Source organism: Stegostoma tigrinum, chromosome 26 (genome assembly GCF_030684315.1).
Source record: "Stegostoma tigrinum isolate sSteTig4 chromosome 26, sSteTig4.hap1, whole genome shotgun sequence".
In the NCBI taxonomy this organism is placed as follows: domain Eukaryota; kingdom Metazoa; phylum Chordata; class Chondrichthyes; order Orectolobiformes; family Stegostomatidae; genus Stegostoma; species Stegostoma tigrinum.
Window position 1 is genome coordinate 28,858,447 of NC_081379.1, and position 25,115 is coordinate 28,883,561.

The 25,115-nt window shown below is 40.9% G+C and overlaps 1 protein-coding gene across 1 annotated transcript in view; it reads right to left on the reverse strand.

The window, feature by feature from the left end:
• Positions 1–25,115, reverse strand: part of aacs (acetoacetyl-CoA synthetase) — a 171,712-nt gene that overhangs the window by 83,392 nt on the left and 63,205 nt on the right. Inside the window, exons 6-8 of the mRNA XM_048556592.2 lie at positions 21,364–21,478; positions 10,994–11,075; positions 1,864–2,014 (exon numbers count right to left, since the gene is read on the reverse strand). Coding sequence (XP_048412549.1) covers positions 1,864–2,014; positions 10,994–11,075; positions 21,364–21,478 — 348 coding nt within the window. The remainder of the gene's footprint in view (positions 1–1,863; positions 2,015–10,993; positions 11,076–21,363; positions 21,479–25,115) is intronic.

Sequence of the window (25,115 nt, forward strand, 5' to 3'; positions counted from 1 at the left end):
ACAGTAATTAAAATTAAATACTAATCGAAACATCTTTGCATTTGGAAAGAAATCATTGCAGGAAAAGGGCAGTTTCATTAAAAGCAGCATTTTCGGGGTGGGATGCTCTTCACAAGGTCGGTGTGGACTCGATAGGCCAAATGGCCTGCTTTCACAGCAGAGGGATTTTATGTGGAGGGAGAAATAAAATGAATCAGAGATCTGAAACAAGAACCCCATTTCCCCTTCGTCTGAAGCCACCCAACCTGCTGAGCATTTCCTGCACGTTCTTGTTCTGAATACCCTCTAAACAAGCCAACCTGGTAGGTACTTATAAAGTAATGAGTCAGTCAGAGAGTAGTAAAAGGACAGGTAGAGGGTGGAGCAGAATTAAGAAAAAAAGGGAAATAATCTGGAAGCTGACCAAATTCAAATTCATCCAGGCTGCCACCGGTGCTATGGAGACGAAGCTGTGCCCTCACAACCATGGTGATTCTCAGCAATGAAATCCCATTCAAAGGCTGCAGAGGTGATGACATTTACATCTTTTTAAGAGGAGAACAGAGCACTGTCTATTCTTCTTCTAGGATACAGAAAGTCAATGTACTTAGTGGCTAACGTGAAAGATAGAAACTCCAGCATTTTCATGCTGCAACAAAATGTAATATTATACTGGAAATCAGAACATATATCAAGGAAGAGAAAACGTTCTCGCAAAATCACATTGAACAGGGAAATATAAAATGAGGACCATCTGTACAGCGTCTAATTGAGGAACTCCGTATTGGGAAATGGGGGTGCTGACTGACCACCACCAGATGCCCTGACTTCTGAGCCCATCCCACTATTCCAACCCTACCCTTGCTTCTTTCTGTTTATTGTTTCAGCTTTTCAGCAGCCGTAGTTCCTTGCTTCTATTATTAGAAATAAGTTGCATTTGCTTCTAGGAATACGAAGGGACTTCTTGCCTTTTGATCAACAACAAATTTGCAGTCAATTAACAACCACGTCACACAACTTGCACCTATTGGTACCAGATGCCAGTTGGGTTCTGCCTTAAGGCGTTGTGCCTGACGCTGCAACACTCGATCACGATGAAGGTGACAATGCCCCTCCTCAAATGTCCGAAGACGACAAATAGGAAGACCAAGAGAACTGCTGCCATTCCCCTATCTCTTCAGCATCCATCACATCCCCTCTTTGCCTTATCCAGATACGGGGAGCACAGCATACAAGAATTATGCAGAATACTCTGTCTGAAAAGTATGGTAAGGCCCCAGCAGACCGACCCAGGCACCAGAACCTCAACTTAAGGAGGCCTGTTCTTGATTCATGATGGTCCTGGTGGAAAAATTAACTACACTGTGCTTACACTCAACTTCAGTCAGGGGGCTACATAATAGAATCATCAGCCATAGTTGCAGAGGATAGCCCTGGTGGCGAACAAGCTCAATCGCCCAGCAGCCCACAAGCAAATACAGAGTTGTAGCTCCCATCTGGTGACCGGCCTGCCTCTGAGTGAGGCTCTTAAGTGGGCATTAATTACACCACTTCACAACCTGAAATGTTTGAGGGATGGGAAGAACATCCAGGATCCCTCCGGCCCAGACATCAGCAGATCAGAGTCACCAGCAAACTTCCACCCACAACCCCCTGTTTAAACATCCCCATACAGCCTCCAAATCCACCAGAGGGGAGGATTCTACCTTTTACTCCTAGGGCGGGAAAGGACAAAAACATGTTTATTTTAAAAGAAAGCAAAATACAAATCTCTTTCATCCTTCAACTGAATGCAACTTTAAAATACAACATGTAAAAATACATATGATCACAGCCAAATAAAAAATGAACAAGCCTGTATCCTTTTTGATTGAGATTACCTACCCCAGCTGAATGTACCATACATTTTGGTGCCCCTGTTGTGCCTGAAGAATACATAATAAAGAGTGGATGGTTGAATGGCAGCTGCTCAAACTCCAGCTGTGGGCCATGGTCTCCTTCCTTACCAGTCGAAAGGAAATCATTCAGAAACATGCTATGAGAAAAAAAACACACCAAATTATTTGGTTATAAAACTAACGCATTAGCAGTAATCAAGAAGAGAAAGCCCAGCAGAACTGCTCTCAGAAATAATAGATGCTCTGCAAAAGAAAATTTGTGTAAAACTAAGCACTGGTGTTGAGAGAAATAAATTTCCACCCTGTGGAAATATGGCTCACATTTCCAGCATGTTTTTCTAGTGAATTCATTACTGGGGAAAAGGCTGCTTATGTCCCAGAAAGCATTCTCTTGTTCTGGAAGATAGATCATCAGCCCAGCCTGGAAGCTGATTTACAGCCACTGCATCTAATGATGAACGGCAGCGACCACATCTGCAGCAAGTGTTGGTTGCTGGAAGAACTCCAGATCAGAGTAAATGATTTGGAATCTGAGCTTCAAACTCTGCGGCACATCCGGAAGGGGGAAGGGTTACCTGGACACTTTTTTCAGGCGGCAGTCACACCCGGTAGATTAAATAACTCAAATTCAGAAAGTGTTCAGGGACAAGGTGTGACTGTAAGTGAGGCAGGTAGGGGGATTCCGAGTTCAGGAGTGTAGGAGCCTCAGCCCTTGACCTTGTCCTACAGGTATGAGAGTCTTGCTCCCTGTACGGATGAGGAAAAGGACTGTGGACAGGATGAGCCAGCTGACCACGGCACCTTGGTGCAGAAGGCCATTCAAGAGGGGGGAGCAAAAAGACAGTAGATGTTATAGGGGATTCTATTATTAGGGGAACAGACAGTACCCTATGCAAGCCGGATCAGGAGTCCCGCATGGTGTGTTGCCTGCTCGGTGCCAGGGTGTGGGATATCTCCGACCGGGTTGAAAGGATATTGGAGCAGGAGGGGAAGGATCCAGTTGTTGTGGTCCATGTTGGGACTAACAACATAGGCACAGCGAGGGTAGAGGACCTGTTCAGGGATTATCAAGCACTAGGAAAGAAATTGAAGTACAGGTCCTCAAGGGTCATAATCTCCGGATTACTGCCTGAGCCACGTGCTAATTGGCATAGGGAAAAGAAAGTTAGGGAAGTAAACACGTGGCTAAGGGATTGGTGTGGGAAAGAGGGATTCCATTTCATGGCGCATTGGCATCAGTTTTGGAACCGGGGGGATCTGTACCGTTGGGACGGTCTCCACCTGAACCGATCTGGAACCAGTGTTCTAGCGAAAAGGATAAATAGGGTGGTCAGTAGGACTTCAAACTTCTGAGTCGGGGGGAGGGGAAGTGAAAGAGACGGAGTGTATGGAGTTAAATGGAAAGATAAGCAACAGGATAGCATGTGTACACGTGGGTTTAAGCTCGAGGCAGACTAGGAATACAGCAAAAAGGAAAGATAGCTTAAGACATCTTGGGATTTCCAACCTTTCTAATAATGATAAGAAAGTTAGCATTAAGGCACTTTATCTAAATGCTCGTAGTATTCGCAACAAAGTAGATGAATTAACAGCACAAATCCTCTTGAATGATTATGATGTGGTAGGCATCACAGAGACATGGTTGCACGGAGTTCAGGACTGGCAGTTAAACATCCAAGGATTCACAACATTTCGAAAAGACAGGGAGGTGAGCAGAGGGGGTGGGGTTGCCTTGTTGGTAAAGAATGAAATTAAATCTACGGCACTGAATGACGTAGAGTCAGAAGATGTGGAGTCTGTGTGGGTGGAATTGAGGAACCACAAAGGCAAAAAAACTATAATGGGAGTTATGTACAGACCTCCTAAGAGTGATCAGGACCAGGGGCGCAAGATGGGCCAGGAAATAGATAGGGCATGTCAGAAAGGCAAGGTCACGTGATCATGGGGGACTTCAATATGCAGGTGGATTGGGTGAATAATGTTGCCGGTAGATCCAATGAAAAGGAATTCATGGAATGTTTGCAGGATGGCTTTTTGGAACAGCTTGTGATGGAGCCCACAAGGGAGCAGGCTATTCTGGACTTAGCGCTATGTAATGAGCCAGACTTTATAAAAGACCTTAAAGTAAGGGAACACTTAGGAGGCAGCGATCATAATATGGTTGAGCTCAGTCTGCAGTTTAAAAGAGAGAAGGCAAAATCGGACGTAATGGTATTACAGTTAAATAAAGGTAATTACAGAAGCATAAGAGAGAAACTAACGAAAATCGACTGGAAACAGAGCCTAGCAGGGAAGACAGTAGACCAACACTGGCAGGAGTTTCTGGGTGTAATTGAGGACACAGTACAGAGGTTCATCCCAAAGAAAAGAAAGATTATCCGGGGTGGGATTAGACCGCCATGGCTGACAAAGGAAGTCAGGAAATGTATCAAAGAAAAAGAGACAGCCTATGAAGTGGCCAAGAGCACTGGGAAATCAGAAGATTGGGAAGGCTACAAAAACAGAGGATAACAAAGAGAGCAATAAGGAAGGAGAGGATCAAATATGAAGGTAGGCTAGCTAGTAATATTAGAAATGACAGTAACAGCTTCTTTCAATACATAAGAAACAAACGAGAGGCAGAAGTAGATATTGGGCTGCTCCAAATTGATGCTGGAAGTCTAGTGATGGGAGATAAGGAAATAGCTGAAGAACTTAATAAGTACTTTGCGTCAGTCTTCACAGCGGAAGACATGAGTAGTATGCCAACAATTAGGGAGAGCCAGGGGGCAGAGTTGAGTATGGTAGGCATTACAAAAGAGAAAGTGCTAGAAAAGCTAAAAGGTCTAAAAATTGATAAACCTCTTGGCCCCGATGGGCTACATCCTAGAGTTCTTAGGGAGGTGGCTGAGGAAATAGCGGAGGCTTTGGTCGTGATCTTTCAAAAGTCACTGGAGTCAGGGAAAGTCCCAGACAATTGGAAAATTGCTGTTGTAACCCCCTTGTTTAAGAAAGGATCAAGGCAAATGATGGAAAATTATAGGCCGATTAGCCTAACCTTGGTAGTTGGTAAAATTCTTGAATCCATTGTCAAGGATGAGATTTCTAAATTCCTGGAAGTGCAGAGTCAGATTAGAACAAATCAGCGTGGATTTAGTAAGAGGAGGTTGTGCCTGACAAACCTGTTAGAATTCTTTGAAGAGGTAACAAGTATGTTAGACCAGGGAAACCCAGTAGATATTATCTATCTAGATTTCCAAAAGGCCTTTGATACGGTGCCTCACGGGAGGCTGCTGAGCAAGGTGAGGGCCCATGGTGTTCGAGGTGAGCTACTGGCTTGGATTGAGGATTGGCTGTCTGACAGAAGGCAGAGAGTTGGGATAAAAGGCTCTTTGTCGGAATGGCAACCGGTGACGAGTGGTGTCCCACAGGGTTCAGTGTTGGGGCCGCAGCTGTTCACCTCATACATTAATGATCTGGATGAAGGGACTGGGGGCATTCTGGCGAAGCTTGCAGATGACACAAAGATAGTTGGACAGGCAGGTAGTACTGAGGAGGGGGGGAAGCTGCAGAAAGATTTAGACAGTTTAGGAGAGTGGTCCAGGAAATGGCTGATGAAATTCAATGTGAGTAAATGTGATGTTTTGCACTTTGGAAAAAAGAATACAGGCATGGACTATTTTCTAAATGGTGAGAAAATTCGCAAAGCAGAAGTACAAAGAGATCTGGGAGTATTGGTCCAGGGTTCTCTAAAGGTTAACTTGCAGGTAGAGTCCGTGATTAAGAAAGCGAATGTAATGTTGCCGTTTATCTCTAGAGGGTTGGAACATAAAAGCAGCGATGTGCTTCTGAGGCTTTATAAAGCTCTAGTTAGGCCCCATTTAGAATACTGTGTCCAATTTTGGGCCCCACACCTCAGGAAGGACATACTAGCCCTGGAGCACGTCCAGCGGAGATTCACACGGATGATCCCTGGAATGGTAGGTTTAACGTATGACGAACGGCTAAGGATCCTGGGATTGCACTCATTAGAGTTTAGAAGGTTGAGGGGAGATCTAATAGAAACTTACAAGATAATGTATGGTTTAGAAGGGGTGGACGCTAGGAAGTTGTTTACATTAGGTGGGGAGACTAGGACCCATGGGCAAAGCCTTAAAATTAGAGGGGGTAAATGTAAAACTGAAATGAGAAAACATTTCTTCAGCCAGAGAGTGGTGGGCTTGTGGAATTCATTGCCACGGAGTGCAGTGGAGGCCGGGACGTTGGATGCCTTCAAGGCAGAGATCAAAAAATTCTTGCTCTCACAAGGAATCAAGGGCTACGGGGAAAGTGGAGTTGAAATGCCCATCAGCCATGATTTAAATGGCAGAGTGGACTTGATGGGCCGAATGGCCTCACTTCCACTCCTATGTCTTATGGTCTTCTGGTCAACACAGCGGCTAGATATACTCTACATTTTCAAATGGTCCATGGGGTTGGTCTGGCAAGGAGGCATGCTGTTCCCATAACTGATCCAGTCATCTAAGAGAGCTCCCAAAATAACAATTCTCTGTTCAAAGAGTATTTCTTCTTCTCCTGTTGCCTTCTCACAGAATCGCAGAACTGTTAGGGCGCAGAAGAGGTGGTTATGCCTATCATGCCCATGAAGGTTCTATTACCTATTGCCAATCTCCCGCCTTCTCCCCCATACTTTTGCACATTTCTACCCAAATATTCATCCAATTCCCCTCTAAATCACCTCCACTGAACCTGCCTCCACCACATTTCCAGACGGTGAAAGCCACACCCTAACTACACGCTGTGTGAAAAAAGGTTTTTTACACATCATCCTTGTTACATGTGCACATCACTATAAATCATAGGAACAGGACTGGGTGCCCCTCGAGCCCATTCTGCCATTCAATGAGATCACAGCAGATCTATGGCCCAACTCCATTATGGCCATTGGTCCATATCCCTTATTAACTTAGCTTAACAAATATTTAATGTATCAATCTATGCTCTCTCTTTTACAAAAATGGTTGCAGAACAATTTTTACATTTTTTTTTAAGACAAGATAGGCTTTGGCAGAGTACATTAAACAAAAAGAAACTCTCCTCATCATCTTTCTAAGCAAATACATCATTCTCATGTCTTTCGGATTTGTTATACACCAGCTACTTGAAGGGGTAATTTTGGTCACAGCAGAATTTTGGCTCAAGAATGAACAGGTGTACAAAATTAAAAGAAAATCAAAATTCACAGAGCATTCTGCTGAAATATTGAATTTCACTAGATTACTGTACGAAACCCATCTCACAGCACATGTTTTTGGTCTTTCAGTTTCAAACAGTATTTGATTTAAATTGCTGAGTGAGCAGATAGTCCAGAGGAGAAAATACATTCACAAATATTGCTGCTCCATAATATGGAAGATCACAAGTTAATAACAAGTTTAAAAAATGATTAATCCAAAAATTAGAAAGCAGGGGCTTATTTCAGTAAGGAGGGAAAAAATCAGAAGCCAACAGCTCCAGCAGGTGGCAGAAATCTGACAGCTTGCTGGCAATGGCCACCTAACAGGCTGCTGCTACTAGGACTGTTGCTGGAAGACAAGGGAAAATGCCAGCTATCAGAGCTGCCAACCCACAGTGGGGAGGCAAGGGCTCAAGACAGCTGCAGGGATGATTATTGTTTTCAGGAAGAAGGTCCCTGCAGCAACTATGAAGGAGTGCCCATCCATTCAATAGGAATCCACTTGGAGGTCTCTGGGGTTTACTAGGTAGCAACCGCACATGATGGCAGATCTTGCCCATAGACAAAATAGCAGAGTGCGCAGAAGTGGCGCTTAAGCTCAAATGGTTACCAAATGGGCCAATATTGGCTGCTAATTTACCAGCTCTCCTGTCTTCCAGCCCTTTATATGGATCATAAAATATAGCCTCAGATCTAGTTTTGGAATGGCATTTAATTCTTTAGCAACATTTTATATACAGTTGATACTTGATATTTTCTAATGAGATTCTGCTAAGATTAATCATCCAAATGATAAAAATGTTAGTGACAGTGATAGTGATAGAGTCATACAGAATGGAAACAGACCCTCCGGCCAAACTAGTACATGCCGACTGCGTTCCCAAACTAAACCAATTCCACCTGCCTGCTCCTGGTCCATATCTCTCTGAACTTTTTCTTTTCAGGTGCCTGTCCAAATGTCTTTTAAATACTGTAACTGTACCTGCATCTACCACTTCCTCTGGCAGTTCATTCCACACATGAACCACCCTCTGTGTGAAAACAAAGCCTCTCGTTTCTTTTTTAAACCTCTCTCTTCTCACCTTAAAAATACGTCCTTCAGTTTTGAGCTCCCCCATTTTGGGAAAGACCTTTGCAATTCACATTATCTATACCCCTCATGATTTTACATACCTCCTGCACTCCAGTGAAAAAAAGTCCCAGCCTATTTTTATAACGCAAACCCTCCATTCCCTGGTAGATCTTTTCTGAACCCTCTCCAGTTTAATGATATCCTTCCTGTAAGAGGGTGACCAGGACACAGTACTCCAAAAGAGACCTCACCGATGTTCTGTATAACCTCAACATGACAATCCGATTTCCAGATTCAAAGGTCTGAGCAATGAAGGCAAGTGTGCTAAATGCCTTGTTAAATACTCCATCTATATTGGAAGAATTATGCACCTGAACCCGAGATCATGCTATTTTGTATTTCTTCAAATTTTAAACTATAAGATTAATTACTAACTACAACTTTTCATGATGAAAAGTCAGCATTTACATCTGTAAAACAAAATACTACCTTTACATTAGTGTACAAATCATTTAATTCAGTTAATTATAAACACGAAACTGCAGCGAGTCTTTGTTCTGTGCATTGAAGTAGGGGAAAACCACTGACAGGGTATAAAACCCTGCAGTAGAAATACTGAAGACAACTAATATATAAATTGAGGGATCACAATGTACCACATCTGGCTCAACTATCCCAATGGAAACTGTTGGGAGAGTAAATATCCAAAGCAATTTTACCAAATGTTATATTGCTGTTTGTTTGCATAGCTTGAACCTCATTTGAACAAAAAATGAAACGATTTGTGTAAAAATAAAAATATCATCTTGGCATCCCAACTTCTAAAATAGGGAGGGGTTTGACAGCAGAGGAGTAGAAGGCAGGGCAGAAAACAATACATTTCTGTAAAAAGGAAAAATCTCCAGGGAAAAGCTGAATGAAAGATTAAAAAAAAAATGAAAGAAAATCTACATTTCCTGGTGCTTTTTGAGTAAAGATTCACGGGCAGGACACAAAACTAATTCTCAATCTCTCTCAGACTGCGCCAAGTGATTCTTTACATATGTCTGGCTGAAGGATGATTCACTTTAGCCCAATCAGAAAGACAACACCTTGAATAACGCAGCACTTGCTCAAGGGTTGTGTTCAAGATCTGTAGGAGAACAGGAACCTGCAATGTTTCTAACATAAAAACAAGAAAAGGCATCACATCCATTTTCAGATTTCAACACTGCCAGCAAATCATACCTGCTGGTTTCTAACCACTAGTGACTCATGGTTGGGGTACTCTGTTGCCACCAATCCTCCTCTAGCACTGCAGCTATCAGATTTTTGTTTTAAGATCAAAATCCTTCATAGACGTTTTTAAATCAACCAATTCAGTTCTTTTATGACACACCACTGGAGTGGATAGGACTTGAATCAAGGCTTTCTGGCCCAGAGATAGAAATACTACCACTATACCACCACGGCCCTTAAATCAGGAATCAGTTCTTCAACACTCCACCAGCAACTCACACAGATGTTTCTGCCTGGTTACAAGCCTTTGCATGTGAAGCATTGTGATAAACACTACACCTCAGAAATGGAACAATCCACCTCTCTATGATGAGTCCAACAACCTGTCTAATTATCACTGTTGAGGATAAAGCAAGATGGAGTCTTAACAAGTAGAGGAATTATCTTACATAACAAGGCATTCTTCATTGCATGAAAGCAATAGATGAAACCAAGTCAGGCTTCACAAGTTCAGGTGGTCTGGAGATTTCACAATTCTTCCAGAATGCACGCTCTTTAAAGTTGGAAGGTTGGTAAGTCCTTGGCTTGAAGACTTTTGACCTTGGTTCACAGCTTACCAGTGGCTGGTGTCTGAACCACTACCAACCTCGAAAACCTCATTTCAGTTTATCCCAGTCAAGCTTCAAAGAACAACTACTCTGCAATGTGACAATGTTTCTGCAGTTCCTCCTGACAACCCACTCAGCCAATGCAGCCATCTACTATTGGGTGACTGCACCATTTCTCTTTTGGTCCCTTATCCATACCCACTGCCTTGGGCCCAAATGTGACAGCCATCATGCACAGTTACATTTATTGTAGTGAGTAGTCTGCTGCCCAGTGTTCTTGTCTAAAAACAAGAATATATACATAGTCTCATGGAATCAATTGTGGAGTCAACTGCTTCAGTATGATAGGGTGTTCAGTCTTCAGTTATCACCTCATCAGCAATTCTGATGGTGATAAGCCACACTGGAGTGGGTTGGAGCAGTAATTCAACAAGGCTATATAAAAAAGTCAACACAGGACACCACACACAGCTTCCCCACTTTATGTGGGTGTCTGAGCAAGCTGTCACATGTTCGAATCTGAAAGTGGCCAAAAACTGGCTGAAAGATTTATCAAACTGTGGCCCATTATCTGACACAACCATATCTGGGATCTAATGAATGTTTCCTGTAAGGCATCACAACTGCTTCTGTGATGACAATAACTTTGTGCCTCTATCATACTATGAAAAATAGTCAATAGCAATAAGGCAACAGTATCCATCAATCAAGCTATATTAAAATTGCTTTGTCTTAATGTTGGCTAACTTAAATGCAAAACTCCCCTCCACATGACACTCCCTTCCCTTTTTCTTTACAGACAAAATTTTCTTCTCGAAGTCTATTGTTTTAACCATACTTTAGTCAATCTGCCACTGTGCAGAGCTAATTTTCTCTGTGACCACCGTGGAAGATTTGATACATTCAAGATGCTACAGAATTGTTAACTATAGCTGTCATACACCAAAATATCTGCTGACATTGCAAAGAGCATTTCATTCAAACATTATTCCCAAATGTTCACCTGTTTGGTATCCTGGAAAGGTCTATGGTCTCTTTTGATCGTACGTATGGAATTACTATAACCTTCTTCAAGTCTGGTAAACCTAAAAAGACAGCAAATAAAGTCATTTCAATCAACGCAAACTTGCATGGTGTTACTGAGACTTACACTAATCAGTAAAGTAATTTCAAGTTGTGGGAACTTTCCTAGACAACATCCCGCCCTCAGAGTGACCAATGATACGATCAAGTTAAGAAGGGTGAATCAAATATTTTCCATGACCCCTCCTCCACTAGTCACAACAAAGTTTGAATTTAAAAAGGGAGATGTTCTAGCCAATCATATATCTTAGACTATGAGTAGTTCATTATCAGAAAGAAGTCAACTGTTTTCCTCGAGCAACAAATAAAGACCTATGATATTGCAAACCAAACGGACCCAAACAAAGATGTAAAGGTTATTAACAAAAAGTTTAATCTGTGCAAACATATACAGCTACAGTTCTTGAAGATTATCACACAGACATTTAGACAGACAAGTCTGGGTAAAAGTATAACAACTTCACAGGTTAGTATGTTAAAAGTACTTTGACCAATTAACAGTTAAATTCAGAGAAAAAAAAATCAGATTGTTCAAATGTTGATCCGTAGCCAAAACCACTTTGTTCATGAGCTGTTAGCACTAGGTTTTCTTCCAATTTCAGGAATGGTTAGCTGAATTCTTTTTAACTGCAGGCAGTGGGGATAGATTCTGGATTCTCCTTGAAGAGCTTACCAGGAGGCGGCAGTGAAAATGTCTCCATTTTGGCACCCTTCCTTTGCAGCATTGTGGTTTTCCAGTTGGTTATCAACTCTCAGACTTTGACTACAGGTTTTTCAGAGACAGGAAAAAAAAGAGAGCAAAGACTTGCTCGAGGCAAGATCTCACTTTTGGCATTCAAAGCTCCGGCAGTTTTACTGTATTCATGCTGTGTCCTGGGACCACTCTGTATATGACTGGCAGACACACTGCCTCCAGTCGAGTAGCTTCTGTTCTCTGCAAATCTAAAAATCTTTGTGCAACCTGTGTCCTTTGTTTTGCAAAGTGTTTTTTTTTACCAAAGTAGCCAATACATGTCTGCCTAGTCACTAATATTCTAAATTAATGTTTTAAATAACATCTTCATAATCACGATACTTGTCTACTAACATGCTGTAGATTGAGAGAGAATGGACGCCTTCAAAAATGAATGCAAATCATTCAATACAACCAGCTCCAGTGCAAGAGTGGTTTTCCTAATCACTTACAACATGTTCTCGACAGTACGAAAGGGGTCAGTGATCTTAAAGCAAAAATGCCAATATAGCTCAAGGAAACAACCACTAAAAACAGAATTACCCTAAAACAGAAAAAAAATTCCATAGAAGCAACTTAATTTGGGGATTTACTACCAGTAAGTAATGCCTTCCTCCCAGAAAAAATATAGTGGTGCATGTATTACAACTTGGGACTACAAGCCATTATCAAGAGCCAAACTAAACTTCAGATAGGAATAGTTAACATTGCATTTAACAATGTTACCTGTCCTTGTTAGCCTTGCCTATAAAAGCAGGATTATCTAAATGTGGCAAATCGCTGTACCATTAAATCTCTACTCTCCACCATCAGCAAGCTGATGGAACAGGTCATCAACAGTGCTATCAAGCAGCACTTGCCAGCCAATATAAACAGAGTGGCTACACGGAGCTAAGAATCTTGCAGCAAGTAACTCACCTCTAGTCTCCCCAGTGCCTGCCTACCATCCACAAAGCCAAGTATGTGATGGAATACTTTCTACTTGTCTGGATGGGTGCAACACCAAACACGGTCAAAAAGTCTGGCACCAAAAAGGGCAAAGTAACATTTCACTGCCACCCTACCCACCATTTTCCATATTCGCTCCCTTCACCACTGATACAAAAAGTGGCAGCAGTGTGTACCCTCCACTGGGTTTTCTACAGCAATCAAGCAGAACTCCTTCAACAACACTTTTAAGCCTGTGACCTCTACTGTATATAAGGACAAGGGCAGCAGATGCATGAGAATATCCACCATCTGCAAATCACCTCCAAAGCATTTACCATTGTCACTTAAATTATCACTGTTCCTTCAAGTCACTGAGTCAAAATCCCTCCCTAACAGCATTGTGGGTATACCCAGACCACAAGGACTGTGATCATTCAAGACCACATTGAGGCACGCGTTGAGATATGACTGAACTCTTGATCAAAGATCTTGGCTTTGAAGATTGCCTTAAGTGAGGCATTAGTTAGGGCATGGAGACAGACGTTTTAAGAGGGATTTCCAGAGGACAGAACCGACAGCTGAGGAGGTGGCCACCTAAGAAGGAACAATTAAAAATTGGTGATGTGCTACAGTGTAGAATTAATCTAGTGTAGGAATCTGAGGATTTCGGGATTATGGGGTGGAAGTAATTATAGATATAGGTAGAGTCAGGCCATGGAAGTATTTGAAAAGATGGGGATTTTGAAAAACTGAAGCATTGCTGAATTAGAAGCCAAAGTTGGTCAGCAAATAGAAGGTTAAATGAGGATTTTTCTGATCAATAGGAATCAACCAAGTTACCATTAAAACTTCCTGATGTGAACTACCTGATCAAACTCAGATATCAAGTTCAAAAATTTAACATAGCTTTATTCTTCAAAATTATATGCCCTACCAGTTTTCATTTCTGTTAAAGGAAAAAAAATTACTGCATTAAAAAGTAAAGTTCTGCAGCAAATGGTTTTTCATATTTTTGATGCCTTGGAAATTGTAAAGCAATGTGACATTATTAGAAAGCCATTGCAGAATGAAAATTAAAGCAGCTATCCTAAACATTTAATTAGCTTTATCCTTTCCTGAGATAATCAGTTTTGTGAAATAGACACAAGGCTGATCAGGATTGTCTACTGCAGGCATACATCAAACTCCAAAATAAATTTCATGACATTTTGGATGTTGCCAATAGCTATAAGTATTTTAACATAATTCCTGTCATTGCTTCCCTAAATTGATTGAGATTTATTTTCTGATGCAGGGGATTAAACAAGAAAGTACCAATAGCATAATATGAGGTTTCTTTCTCAATATAAGAATATGAATGCTTAATTTATTTGCTTGAAATTGTTTTATCTGTTATTAATGGCAGTGCCAGCCTACCCATTTATATTAATTTTCAACTTCATTAAAAAAAGTTGACATGGTAATTTAATAAGGATGCCAATAGTCCAGGACCTAATTTTAAGATGTTTCTTAAATGTATTATCCCAACTATTCCTTTAATCAAAGAATAATAGAGAGCTAAAATGATTTATACATACAGATCAAGTATCCAATATGTAAGGTTGTTACGAAAATTATGGCAGATCCATAAGACCATAAGACATAGGAGTGGAAGTAAGGCCATTCAGTCCATCAAGTCCACTCCGCCATTTAAATCATGGCTGATGGGCATTTCAACTCCACTTCCCTGCATTCTCCCCGTAGCCCTTGATTCCTTCTGAGATCAAGAATTTATCGATCTCTGCCTTGAGGCATCCAACATCCCGACCTCCACTGCACTCCATGGCAATGAATTCCACAAGCCCACCACTCTCTGGCTGAAGAAATGTCGTCTCAAGTGAAGGTTAAAAAAAAGGGTTTTAGCTAAGATTAAAACTGTAGCTTTTCAAACCTGACATTTAGTGCATGACACCACAACTCCCTGACCTTTCTAGTTATGGAGAGGGATAAGAGCAGACAGTATGGGAAAGTATTTAATTGGGGGAGGGGGAATTACAATGCTATTAGGCAAGAACTACAGGTAGGAATAAGGAAAACCCCAAGGTAATCTATACTAATGTGCGGGACAAGAGGATGGCCAGTGTGAGGGTAAGGCCAATCAGGAATAGTGGCGGGAAGTTGTGTACAGAGTTGGAGGAGGTAGGGGAGGTCCTTAATGAATACTTTGCTTCAGCATTCACCTGTGAGAGGGACTTTGACATTTGCGAGGACAGCGTGAAACAGGCTGATATGCTCGAAAAAGGTTTATGTTAGGAAGGAGGGCGTGCTAGAAATTTTGAAAAGCGCGAGGATAGCTAAGTCCCCTGAGCTTGATGGGATATACCCAAGGTTACTACAGGTAGCGAGGGAGGAGATTGCTGCACCTTTGGTGATGAGCTTTGCGTCCTTACTGTCCACTGGAATAGTATCAGATGATTGGAGGGTGGCAAATGTTATTCCCTTGTTCAAGAAAAGGAATATGGATAATCCTGGGAATTACAGACTGGTCAGTCTTACTTCTGTGGTGGGCAAATTATTGGAGAGGATTCTGAGAGTCAGTATTTATGATTATTTGGGAAAGCACAGTTTGATTAGAAACAGTCAGCATGGCTTTGCGACGGCAAATCATACCTCACAAGCCTTTTTGAATTCTTTGAAGCTGTGATAAAACATATTGATGAAGGTAGAGTAGTGGATGTGATGTATATGCATTTTGGTTAGGCATTTAATAAAGGATCCCCATGGCAGGTTCATTCAGAAAGTAAGGAGGCAAAGGATTCAGGGAAATTTGTCCATCTGGATACAGAATCGGCTAATAGAAGACAGAGGATGGTAGTAGATGGAAAGCATTCAGCCTGGAGCTCAGTGACCAGTGGATGTTCCGCAGGGATCTGTTCTGGGACCTCTGCTCTTTGAGATCTTCATAAATGACTTGAATGAGGAAGTGGAAGGGTGGGTCAGTTAGTTTGCCGATGACACAAAGGTTGGTGGAGTTGTGAACAGTATGGATGGCTGTTGTAGGTTGCAACGGGACCCTGACAGGACGCAGAGCTGGGCAAAGAAGTGGCAGATGGAATTCAACCTGGAAAAGTGAAGGGATTCATTTTGGAAGGTCAAGTACAGGGTTAATGGGAGGATTCTTGGCAGTGTGGAGGAACAGAGGGATCTTGGGGTCCACGTCCATAGATCCTTCAAAGTTGATTCCCAAGTTGACAGGGTTGGTAAGAAGGCATACGGTGTGTTGGCTTTCATTGGCAGGGGAATTGAGTTTAAGAGCCATGAGGACATGCTGCAGCTCTATAAAACTCTGGTTAGACTACACTTGGAATATTGTGTTCAGTTCTGGTTGTCTCATTATAGGAAGGACATGAAAGCTTAAGACAGGGTGCAGAGGAGATTTACCAGGATGCCGCCTGGGCTGGAGGGCAGGTCTTATGAGGAAAGGTTGGGGAGCTACGGCTTTTCTCATTTGAGCGAAGAAGGATGAGGAGTGACTCGATAGAGGTGTACAAGATGATGACAGGTATAGATACAGTGGATTGCCAGGGCGGAAATGAGTATTACAAGGGGGAATAATTTTAAGGTGATTGGAGGAAGGTATAGGGGAGAGATCAGAGGTAGGTTCTTTACCGAGAGTGATGGGCATGTGGAATGCACTGCCGGCAGTGGTAGTGGAGTCAGCTACATTATGGACATTTAAGAGACTCTTGGATAGGCATAGGTATAACATAGCAAAGATGACCGGGAAGCCAGAGGACTGGGAAAGTTTTAAAGAGCAACAGAGGATAACTAAAAAGGCAATATATGGAGAAAAAAATGAGGTACGAAGGCAAGAGATAATGGGAACTGCAGATGTTGGAGAATCCAAGATAATAAAGTGTGAAGCCGGATGACCACAGCAGGCCAAGCAGCATCTCAGGAGCACAAAAGCTGACGTTTCAGGCCTAGACCCTTCATCAGAGAGCAAACTGGCCAAAAATATAAAGGAGGATTGTAAAAGCTTTTTTAGGTATGTGAAAAGAAAAAAAATGGTTAAGACTAAAATTGGGCTCTTAAAAACAGAAACAGGTGAATTTATTATGAGGAACAAGGAAATGGCAGAAGAGTTGAATAGGTACTTTGGATCTGTCTTCACTGGGGAAGACACAAGCAATCTCCCAGACGTAATAGTGGCTGAAGGACCTAGGGTAATGGATGAACTGAAGGGAATTTATATTAGGCAGGAAATAGTATTGGATAGATTGTTCGGTCTGAAGGCTGATAAGTTCCCGGGACCCGATGGTCTGCATCCCAGGGTCCTTAAGGAGGTGGCTGTAGAAATCATGGATGCATTGGTAATTATTTTCCAGTGTTCTATAGATTCAGGATCAGTTCCTGTGGATTGGAGGGTGGCTAATGTTGTCCCACTTTTCAAGAAAGGAGGGAGAGAGAAAACAGAGAATTACAGATTGGTTAGCCTGACGTCAGTGGTGGGAAAGATGCTGGAGTCAATTATAAAAGATGAAATTACGACTCATTTGGATAGCAATAACAGGATAGGTCAGAGTCAGCATGGACTTACGAAGGGGAAATCGTGCTTGACTAATCTTCTGGAAATTTTTGAGGATGTATCTATGATGATGGACAAGGGAGAGCCCGTGGATGTAGTTTACCTGGATTTTCAGAAAGTCTTTGATAAAGTCCACATAGGACATTAGTGAGCAAAATTAGGGCACATGGTGTTGGGGGCAAAATACTGACTTGGATTAAAAATTGGCTGGCTGACAGGAAGCAAAGAGTAGCGACAAACGGGTCCCTTTCGGAATGTCAAGTGGTGACCAGTGGGGTTCCACAAGGTTCGGTGCTGGGACCGCAGCTGTTTACAATATACGTTAATGATATAGATGAAGGCATTAAAAGTAATATTAGCAAATTTGCTGATGACACAAAGCTGAGTGGCAGTGTGAAATGCAAGGAAGATGTTATGAGAATACAGGGTGACTTGGACAGGCTAGGTGAGTGGACGGATGCATGGCAGATGCAGTTTAATGTGGATAAATGTATGGTTATCCACTTTGGTGGCAAGAACAGGAAGGCAGATTACTATCTAAATGGAGACAAGTTAGATAAAGGGGAAGTACAACAAGATCTGGATGTTCTTGTACATCAGTCAATGAAAGCAAGCATGAAGGTACAGCAGGCAGTGAAGAAAGCTAATGGCATGCTGGCCTTCATAACAACAGGCATTGAGTACAGGAGCAAAGAGGTCCTTCTGCAGCTGTACAGGGCCCTGGTGAGACCACACCTGAAGTATTATGTGCAGTTTTGGTCTCCATATTTGAGGAAGGACATTCTGGCTATTGAGGGTGTGCAGCGTAGCTTCACGAGGTCAATTCCCAGGATGGCGGGACTATCACATGTTGAAGGATTGGAGAGACTGGGCTTGTATACACTTGAGTTTAGGAGGGTGAGAGGGGATCTGATTGAGACATATAATTAAAGGATTGGACACTCTGGAGGCAGGAAGCATGTTTCCGCTGATGAGGGAGTCCAGAACGTGAGGACTCAGTATAGGCCATTTAGAACAGAGTTGAGGAAAAACTTCTTCACCCAGAGAGTGGAGGATATATGGAATGCTCTGCCCCAGAAGGCAGTGGAGGCCAAGTCTCTGGATACTTTCAAGAAAGAGATGGATACAGCTCTTACAGATAGTGGAATCAAGGGTTATGGGGATAAGGCAGGAACAGGATACTGATTGTGGATGATCAGCCATGATCATAATGAATGGTGGTGCTGGCTCGAAGGACCGAATGGCCTACTCTTGCACCTATTGTCTATGGGTGATAGTAAAATGTAGGGTATGTAGGGTAGTTTGATCTTACCGTAGGATAAGTTGGCACAACATCATGGGCCCAAGGGCCTGTACTGTGCTGTACTATACTGTTATAGGTTCTGCGTTCTATATAAATCACTCCACAGTGACTTTTGGGAAGATGCAGTGAATGCATTGTTTTTCTCATCCTGTAAAGATGAAACGCTTCAAAACTTTTAGTTCTATATCACAAAACAAATACTTAAAAATGCAAGTCTCAACCCTGAAACCCTAATCAATTTGTGCAATAAGGAATTCTTTGTAAGAGACTCAAGGAAATAAATTCTATGCATGTTGCTAATTCATCATCATTGGAGCACTTCTGTGCTGAAGTATCCTCCTGGAAATAGGAGGTGACAAATGTACTTTTACCAAATATCTCACTGGTTAAAATGCCTGCATCCTAGCTGTTTTCCTTAAAGTTACAAGCAATTATATTCATAGCACTAATTGCCCCTTCAATTAAACAATCAAATCAACATTGCTGAAAAACAAAACAAAATTTCAGGTCATGTTTTTGAAGATAATGTTTTAATCCGATGGAAGGAAGCAATTTAGAAAAGTAACACAAGATCGAAAACAATCCAGTTAAGCACAGACAAATGACTGCTGCCTGATGTCCCTGTTCTCAAATCCTATGGTGTTGCTCTCTTGAAAAAGAGAGATGGTGGAGCTGCAAAAAGGAAATTGCTTTGCATTTCTGGCATCCAGCATTTGTATCTAGCTGAAAAATACCTGTCTTCATAGTGCTTGAAATGGTCACTTTGGCATTGGCTCCATTGCACAAGAGCCATTTTAATTCTTACACTGACTATTCACAATGGTCATCCCTTAAAAACTTAATAAGAAAGTAATTTAATAACAAATTGCATGCATTTTTGTGCTCTGAGCTATGATCATTATAAATGAACTCGCAACTATCCAATGTCGACAGGCATATAATGCATCTAAATGCTGAAAGAACGCCGGATGCTGTAAATCAGGAACAAAAACAAAGTTGCTGGAAAAGGTCAACAGGTCTGGCAGCATCTGTGAAGAAAAAAGAAAAGAGTTAATGTTTCAGGTCCGGTGACCCTTTCTCAGAACTGCTCTGTCCTCTGTTCTCAGGAAGGGTCACCAGACCAGAAACGTTAACTCCCTTTTTCCTTCACAGACACTGCCAGATCATATAATGTATCTTCACAGTCAACACAGAATTTATCCCACGAGATAGAGCTGATATTGGCAAATCTCCAAGAAAGAGGCGTCAGAATACAAGTTTTTAAAACACAAATAAATTACAAACCTGCCTGAACAATCTCATCTCATTTCTAACTGCCCAACCTTTTTTTTTACAAACAAAATTTATTCATCCAGGTATGCAAAATTAATGCTAAGAAATAAAATTTCTCCAATCGAATGAATCTAATGTCATTAAGCACCCAAGTCAGGTACAGTTTAACACAGCTAGATACACTGAGCAAACCTCTCTCCATTTTCAGTTTCAAATACAACTTCAAAAAAGAATGCATATCTTATTCTAACACGTGTTCTCCATTTTCTCTAGCAGCCAAGTATTCTCACCAAGCTGACAAATTTGTGAAATGTTTGAAACAAAAACAGAAACTGATGTAGAGAATCAGCAGGTCTGGCAGCATCTATAGAAAGAAAGCTGAGTTACTGTTTTGAGTCTAGTACTCTGCTTTCTTTCCACAGATGCCGCCATGCCAGCTGAGTTTCTTTCACAATTTCTGTTTTTGTTTTAGATCTTCAGTATCCACAGTTCTTTGCAGTGCCCAATCTTATTTAAGAAAGGGAATCTTTGCAGTCACGAAGAAAAGTCTAACTTCAACATGACATGGATTTGAGACCTACTCATAAAAGGAAAAACCTACTGTTCAATCAACAGCCACTAGCAATTTCCTCATTATTCCTCAATTTCTAATAACTAAATACTTCTTTTCCAAATCAGTGAAGGTCACACATCAATTTCTGCACAACTGACAAACATTTATTTTGGACAAAGTGCCAATAACTAAATGCCAATCAGGATTCGAACTGAATTGGACTCCTCGAAGAACTGTACATGTCAATTTTCATGCAGTTTAAGATAAAGGAATTGAGAAGTTGCATCTTGCTAATCTTGAACAAAACATATTGGTTGCAAGAAAGGCTAAATCAAAATTCGATATTTTCTTTCCACTCTCAAAGTTAAATGTTAGCTTTTCTTTAAGAAACCACCATTTACCCTAGAAAACAGAATGCTGAGGAGTGACTTTAGGATTTCTGAAAATATAAAGTGGTTTGATAGGGTAGATGTAGGTATAGAGATGGCATTGCCATATCAGCAAGTACAAACCAAATACCTAAAATATAAAGTGGCCACAAAGAGGCCCAATAAGGAACTCAGGAAAAATTTATTCACTGGAGAGTATGGTTTAAATGTGGCTATTATTGATACAAATAACATAGATACATTCAGGAAATTACTTCTGGGAAAAAGGAATGAAGGGAATGTCGATGGGTTTAGGCACATAAGGGTAGGAATACATTTGAGAGATGAATAAACATCAACATAGACCATTTGGTCTGAATAGCCTTTTCTGTGATGTAACGTTTCTTGCAGTTAGGATATATTCAAGTGTACGCTGACAGTACTTAAGCACTGCTAACCACACAAACGCCACAAATAAATCAATAATTTATGTTCCATGTCGAAGATGCTTAACAAGATTTGCACTTGAAAATGACCAGGTACAAGTAACGAATCACAGTGTACCTTTCACTACATTCTGCAGCTTCTCCATGTGATCATGTTCTTTACCATTGTAAATAACTGCTTCAACTGAAAAAATGAGTTTGGGCTGGATTTGAGAGATCCTGTCCAGTACACCCTGCAGAGAAATTGGAAATGGTAAAGTTTTAGAAAAGCATGTAATATAAATAATTAATTAAAAATTAGCATCTACATTCAAAGTATTTTCTGTCAGGTCAGTATTGAAGAGTAAGTACTTAATGTATTTTGTGCTCTTGTTCCTCTTTCCCCACAGCATTGCAATGAAACAAAAATTAAGTCAAGGTTCAGACTTGAGAAAACATTCAGCAAAGTTCCTTCAACATCGAGGGAGGAGAAAAGGAGCAAAAAAATGTTTCAGAATTGCAACAATAACAACACAGGAGTAGAAATAGGACATTTGACCCTTCAAGCCTGCTCCACCATTCAATACAATCATGGCTAATCTGGTTATGGTATCAGATCCACTTTTCTGTCTGCACCATTTGTCTCTCAAAAAAAATCTAATTCAGCACTGAATAAATTTAAAGATACAGCATCAGCTATTACATTCTATGGAAGAGAATTTCATATACTAATCAGAGAAAATAAAAAGAAATCCTCATCTCAAAGGGCAGCTCAGTGATTAGCACTGTTGCCTCACAGTGCCAGGAACCCAGGATCGATTCCAGCCTTGGGTGACTGTCTTGTGGGGAGTTGCATGTTCTCTTCGTGTCTGAGTGGGTTCCTCTCACGGTCCATTGATGTACAGGGTAGGTGGACTGGCCATGCTAAATTGTCCATAGTGTCCAGGGACGTGCAGGTTGGGTGGGTTAACCATGAGAAAATGTGAGGTAGGGGCCTGGGTGGGATGGACTTCAGAGGTAGTGAAGACTTGATGTGCTGAAAGACTTCTTTCCACAATATCAGGAACCTATGATTCTATCGTGGATTGTTAAATTGTTAAATGTGAGACCTCTCTTGCTTTAAAACAAATGGTTACAATTTTAATTTTCATTCAAGAGGAACAATACACTTGGCACACACTTTATCATATTCCTTCAAGATCTTATATGTTTCAGTAAGAACACTGCATCATTCATTTAAACTCAGATGGATACAGGCCTAATGTAGGCTTACAGTATGGCAAAGTGTAAGGTTATGCATTGTGGTAGGAAGCATTTAGGCATGGACTATTTTCTAAATGGGGAAAGGGATCCGAATCCTGAAATACAAAGTAATTTAGGAGTCCTGGTTCAAGATTCTCTTAAGGTTACCATGCAAGCTCAGTTGTTGGTTAGGAAGGGAGATGCAATGCTGGCATTCATTTCAAGAGGGCTAGAAAACATGAGCAGAGATGTACTACTGAGGCTGTAAAAGGCTCTGGTCGGATTGCATTTGGAATACTGTGAGCAGTTTTGGACCCCATGTCCAAGGAAAGATGTGCTGGCATTGGAACAGGTCCAGATGAGGGTCCACAATAATGACTCCAGGAATGAAAGGCTTGTCAAATGAGGAGCAGATGAGTACTCATGGTCTGTAGTTGGAGTTTAGAAGGAAATGGGGGGATCCGATTGACACTTACAGGATTTGAGAGGCCTGGATCGAGTGGACATGGAGAAGATGTTTCCACTAATAGGAGATCTAGGTCCTGAGGCATAGCTTCAGTGTGGAGGGCTGATGCTTTAGAACTGAGATAAGGAGGAATTTCTTCACCCAGAGAGTGGTGAATCTCTGGAGGCCAAGTCTTTGAGTGTATTCAAGATAGAGACAGGTAGGTTCTTGATTTGTAAGGGGATCAAGAGTTATGGGGAGAAGGCAGGAGAATGGAGTTGAGAAACACATCAGCAATGATCAAGAACAGACTCAATGTGTTGAATGGCCTCATTCTTCCCATGTATCTTATGTTATCCATGCAATCTTTCTTGATAAGGTAAGCCCTTTACCCCATGAATGAGTGAACCTACCCTCAAGTTACTTAAGCAGTTTTTTTTTCAAATAAGAGGCCTAAAAGTCTAGCTGTACTCCAGACGTGATCTCCCTAGACCCCCGTACAGCTGCGGTAAAACGTTCCCAACTTTACATTCTGTAAAACAAAACAAGTAATGGCTGCACAACATGCAACATAAAACAAGAGGTACAATTTGTAGCTCTTTTGTGAATCTTTAATTCAAGTGAGACAGTGACAGATACAACATTGGAATTAAGGGACAGTAAGACATTTCCCAAAAGCCAATGCACCACTTCAAGTAAATCTTTTCAATCCTCTATATAGATCAGCATTTAATCTTGCCCAAAACAGATGTCCTTGTAAAATCTAACTTGTTTTAAATTAATTATATTTCATATGCAGAAAAATGAGAACATTGAATTAAATACTAATTTCCTCAGGATCCTTTCTATGATAAAAGTGTCTCTGACAGTGAAGTCTCCAGTATAGTCTGCATTTAAGTTCAGGCCTGCTAATACACCCACCCTCATCCAATTAAATAAACAGACTATTATAGAGCGAACAGTATCACTGGGATAGTCTGGCTCAGTTAGAAGATAAGAGACCATGAGTAAAAAGTTCAAATAAAATCATCTAAAAAAAGCAAGCTACAATGAAGGAAGTGACAAAAGTATTCTAAGCTCTAAATATGTCATATAGAGCCAGTTGAAACACAAGAGATGGGAACTTCAGTTAGCTGGGAAATGAAGCAACAGGACAAAGGCTGTGAAATCAATCAATTATTAATCATATGAATGGGAGAGCTCACTTGATAACTTGGGGACATCCCATTCTTTGTTCAACAAATTTAACATCCTTCCATCCTAATTATCAACAGCATTGCTGAAGCTAGACATTTATCAAAGATATATTTTTGGATAAAAGCTGAATTTCTGAGATCACATTTTTAGAGTAATATGATCAGCCCATACTTCAGGATTTAATGAAACTATGTGCCCTGTCAATTAATGAAGATATTCACAAGGAAAGAGACTAGAAAATGTCATAAAACTTCAGAGCTACATTGTCATCTTTAATCTGCATAAAACAGCATGCTGCCAAGTGTTGTCAAAAAGATGAAATAGAACCAAAAGATTTCTCAGGATCAATGACAAAAAAAAATCTGAATTCAAAATAGTCAAAATTCTATTAATTACAAATCCTCAAAATCATATTTGTGAAGTTTCTGCCTCAGACAGGAGATGAACAAGTAAATAAAACAATTCGGAGTCTTCAAGCTGAGAAAGAAGCTCACAGTCAAAAGTACAGATAATCAGATTTATTAATTCCTTCTCACATCTGAATATAAACATAACACTTTTTCAATTTCACTTTAATACGTAAATAACTTCAATGCATAACATGGTGCTGTGCCAACTAATTGCTTGAATGTCACTTTCATTGACAATACTGGCCTCCTTAATGAAACAGAGATTTTGATGGATTCAGTTGTATTTGAGAGTTCAAAGAGTTGAGATCTTTCATCAACTTCAAACATACCAATTAACTGAAGATTTTACTTCAAAACAATTTAGCCAATTTTTGCAATATTAGCTTGTCATTAAACCAATTGCTAGACTTTTAAAAGATTACTATTTTGTAATTTGTAGACTGTTTTGAAACTTTTACAGTTCCAGAAATAATCTTTAACCAGATAAATAAAGTATCCTCACTTGATGTCCCAAAGGCTCAGCTCATTAATCCACGGATAATCATAAGGACAGGAAGGTCCTAGCTCTAAACTTCAGTCACTGCTGATAGATGATAG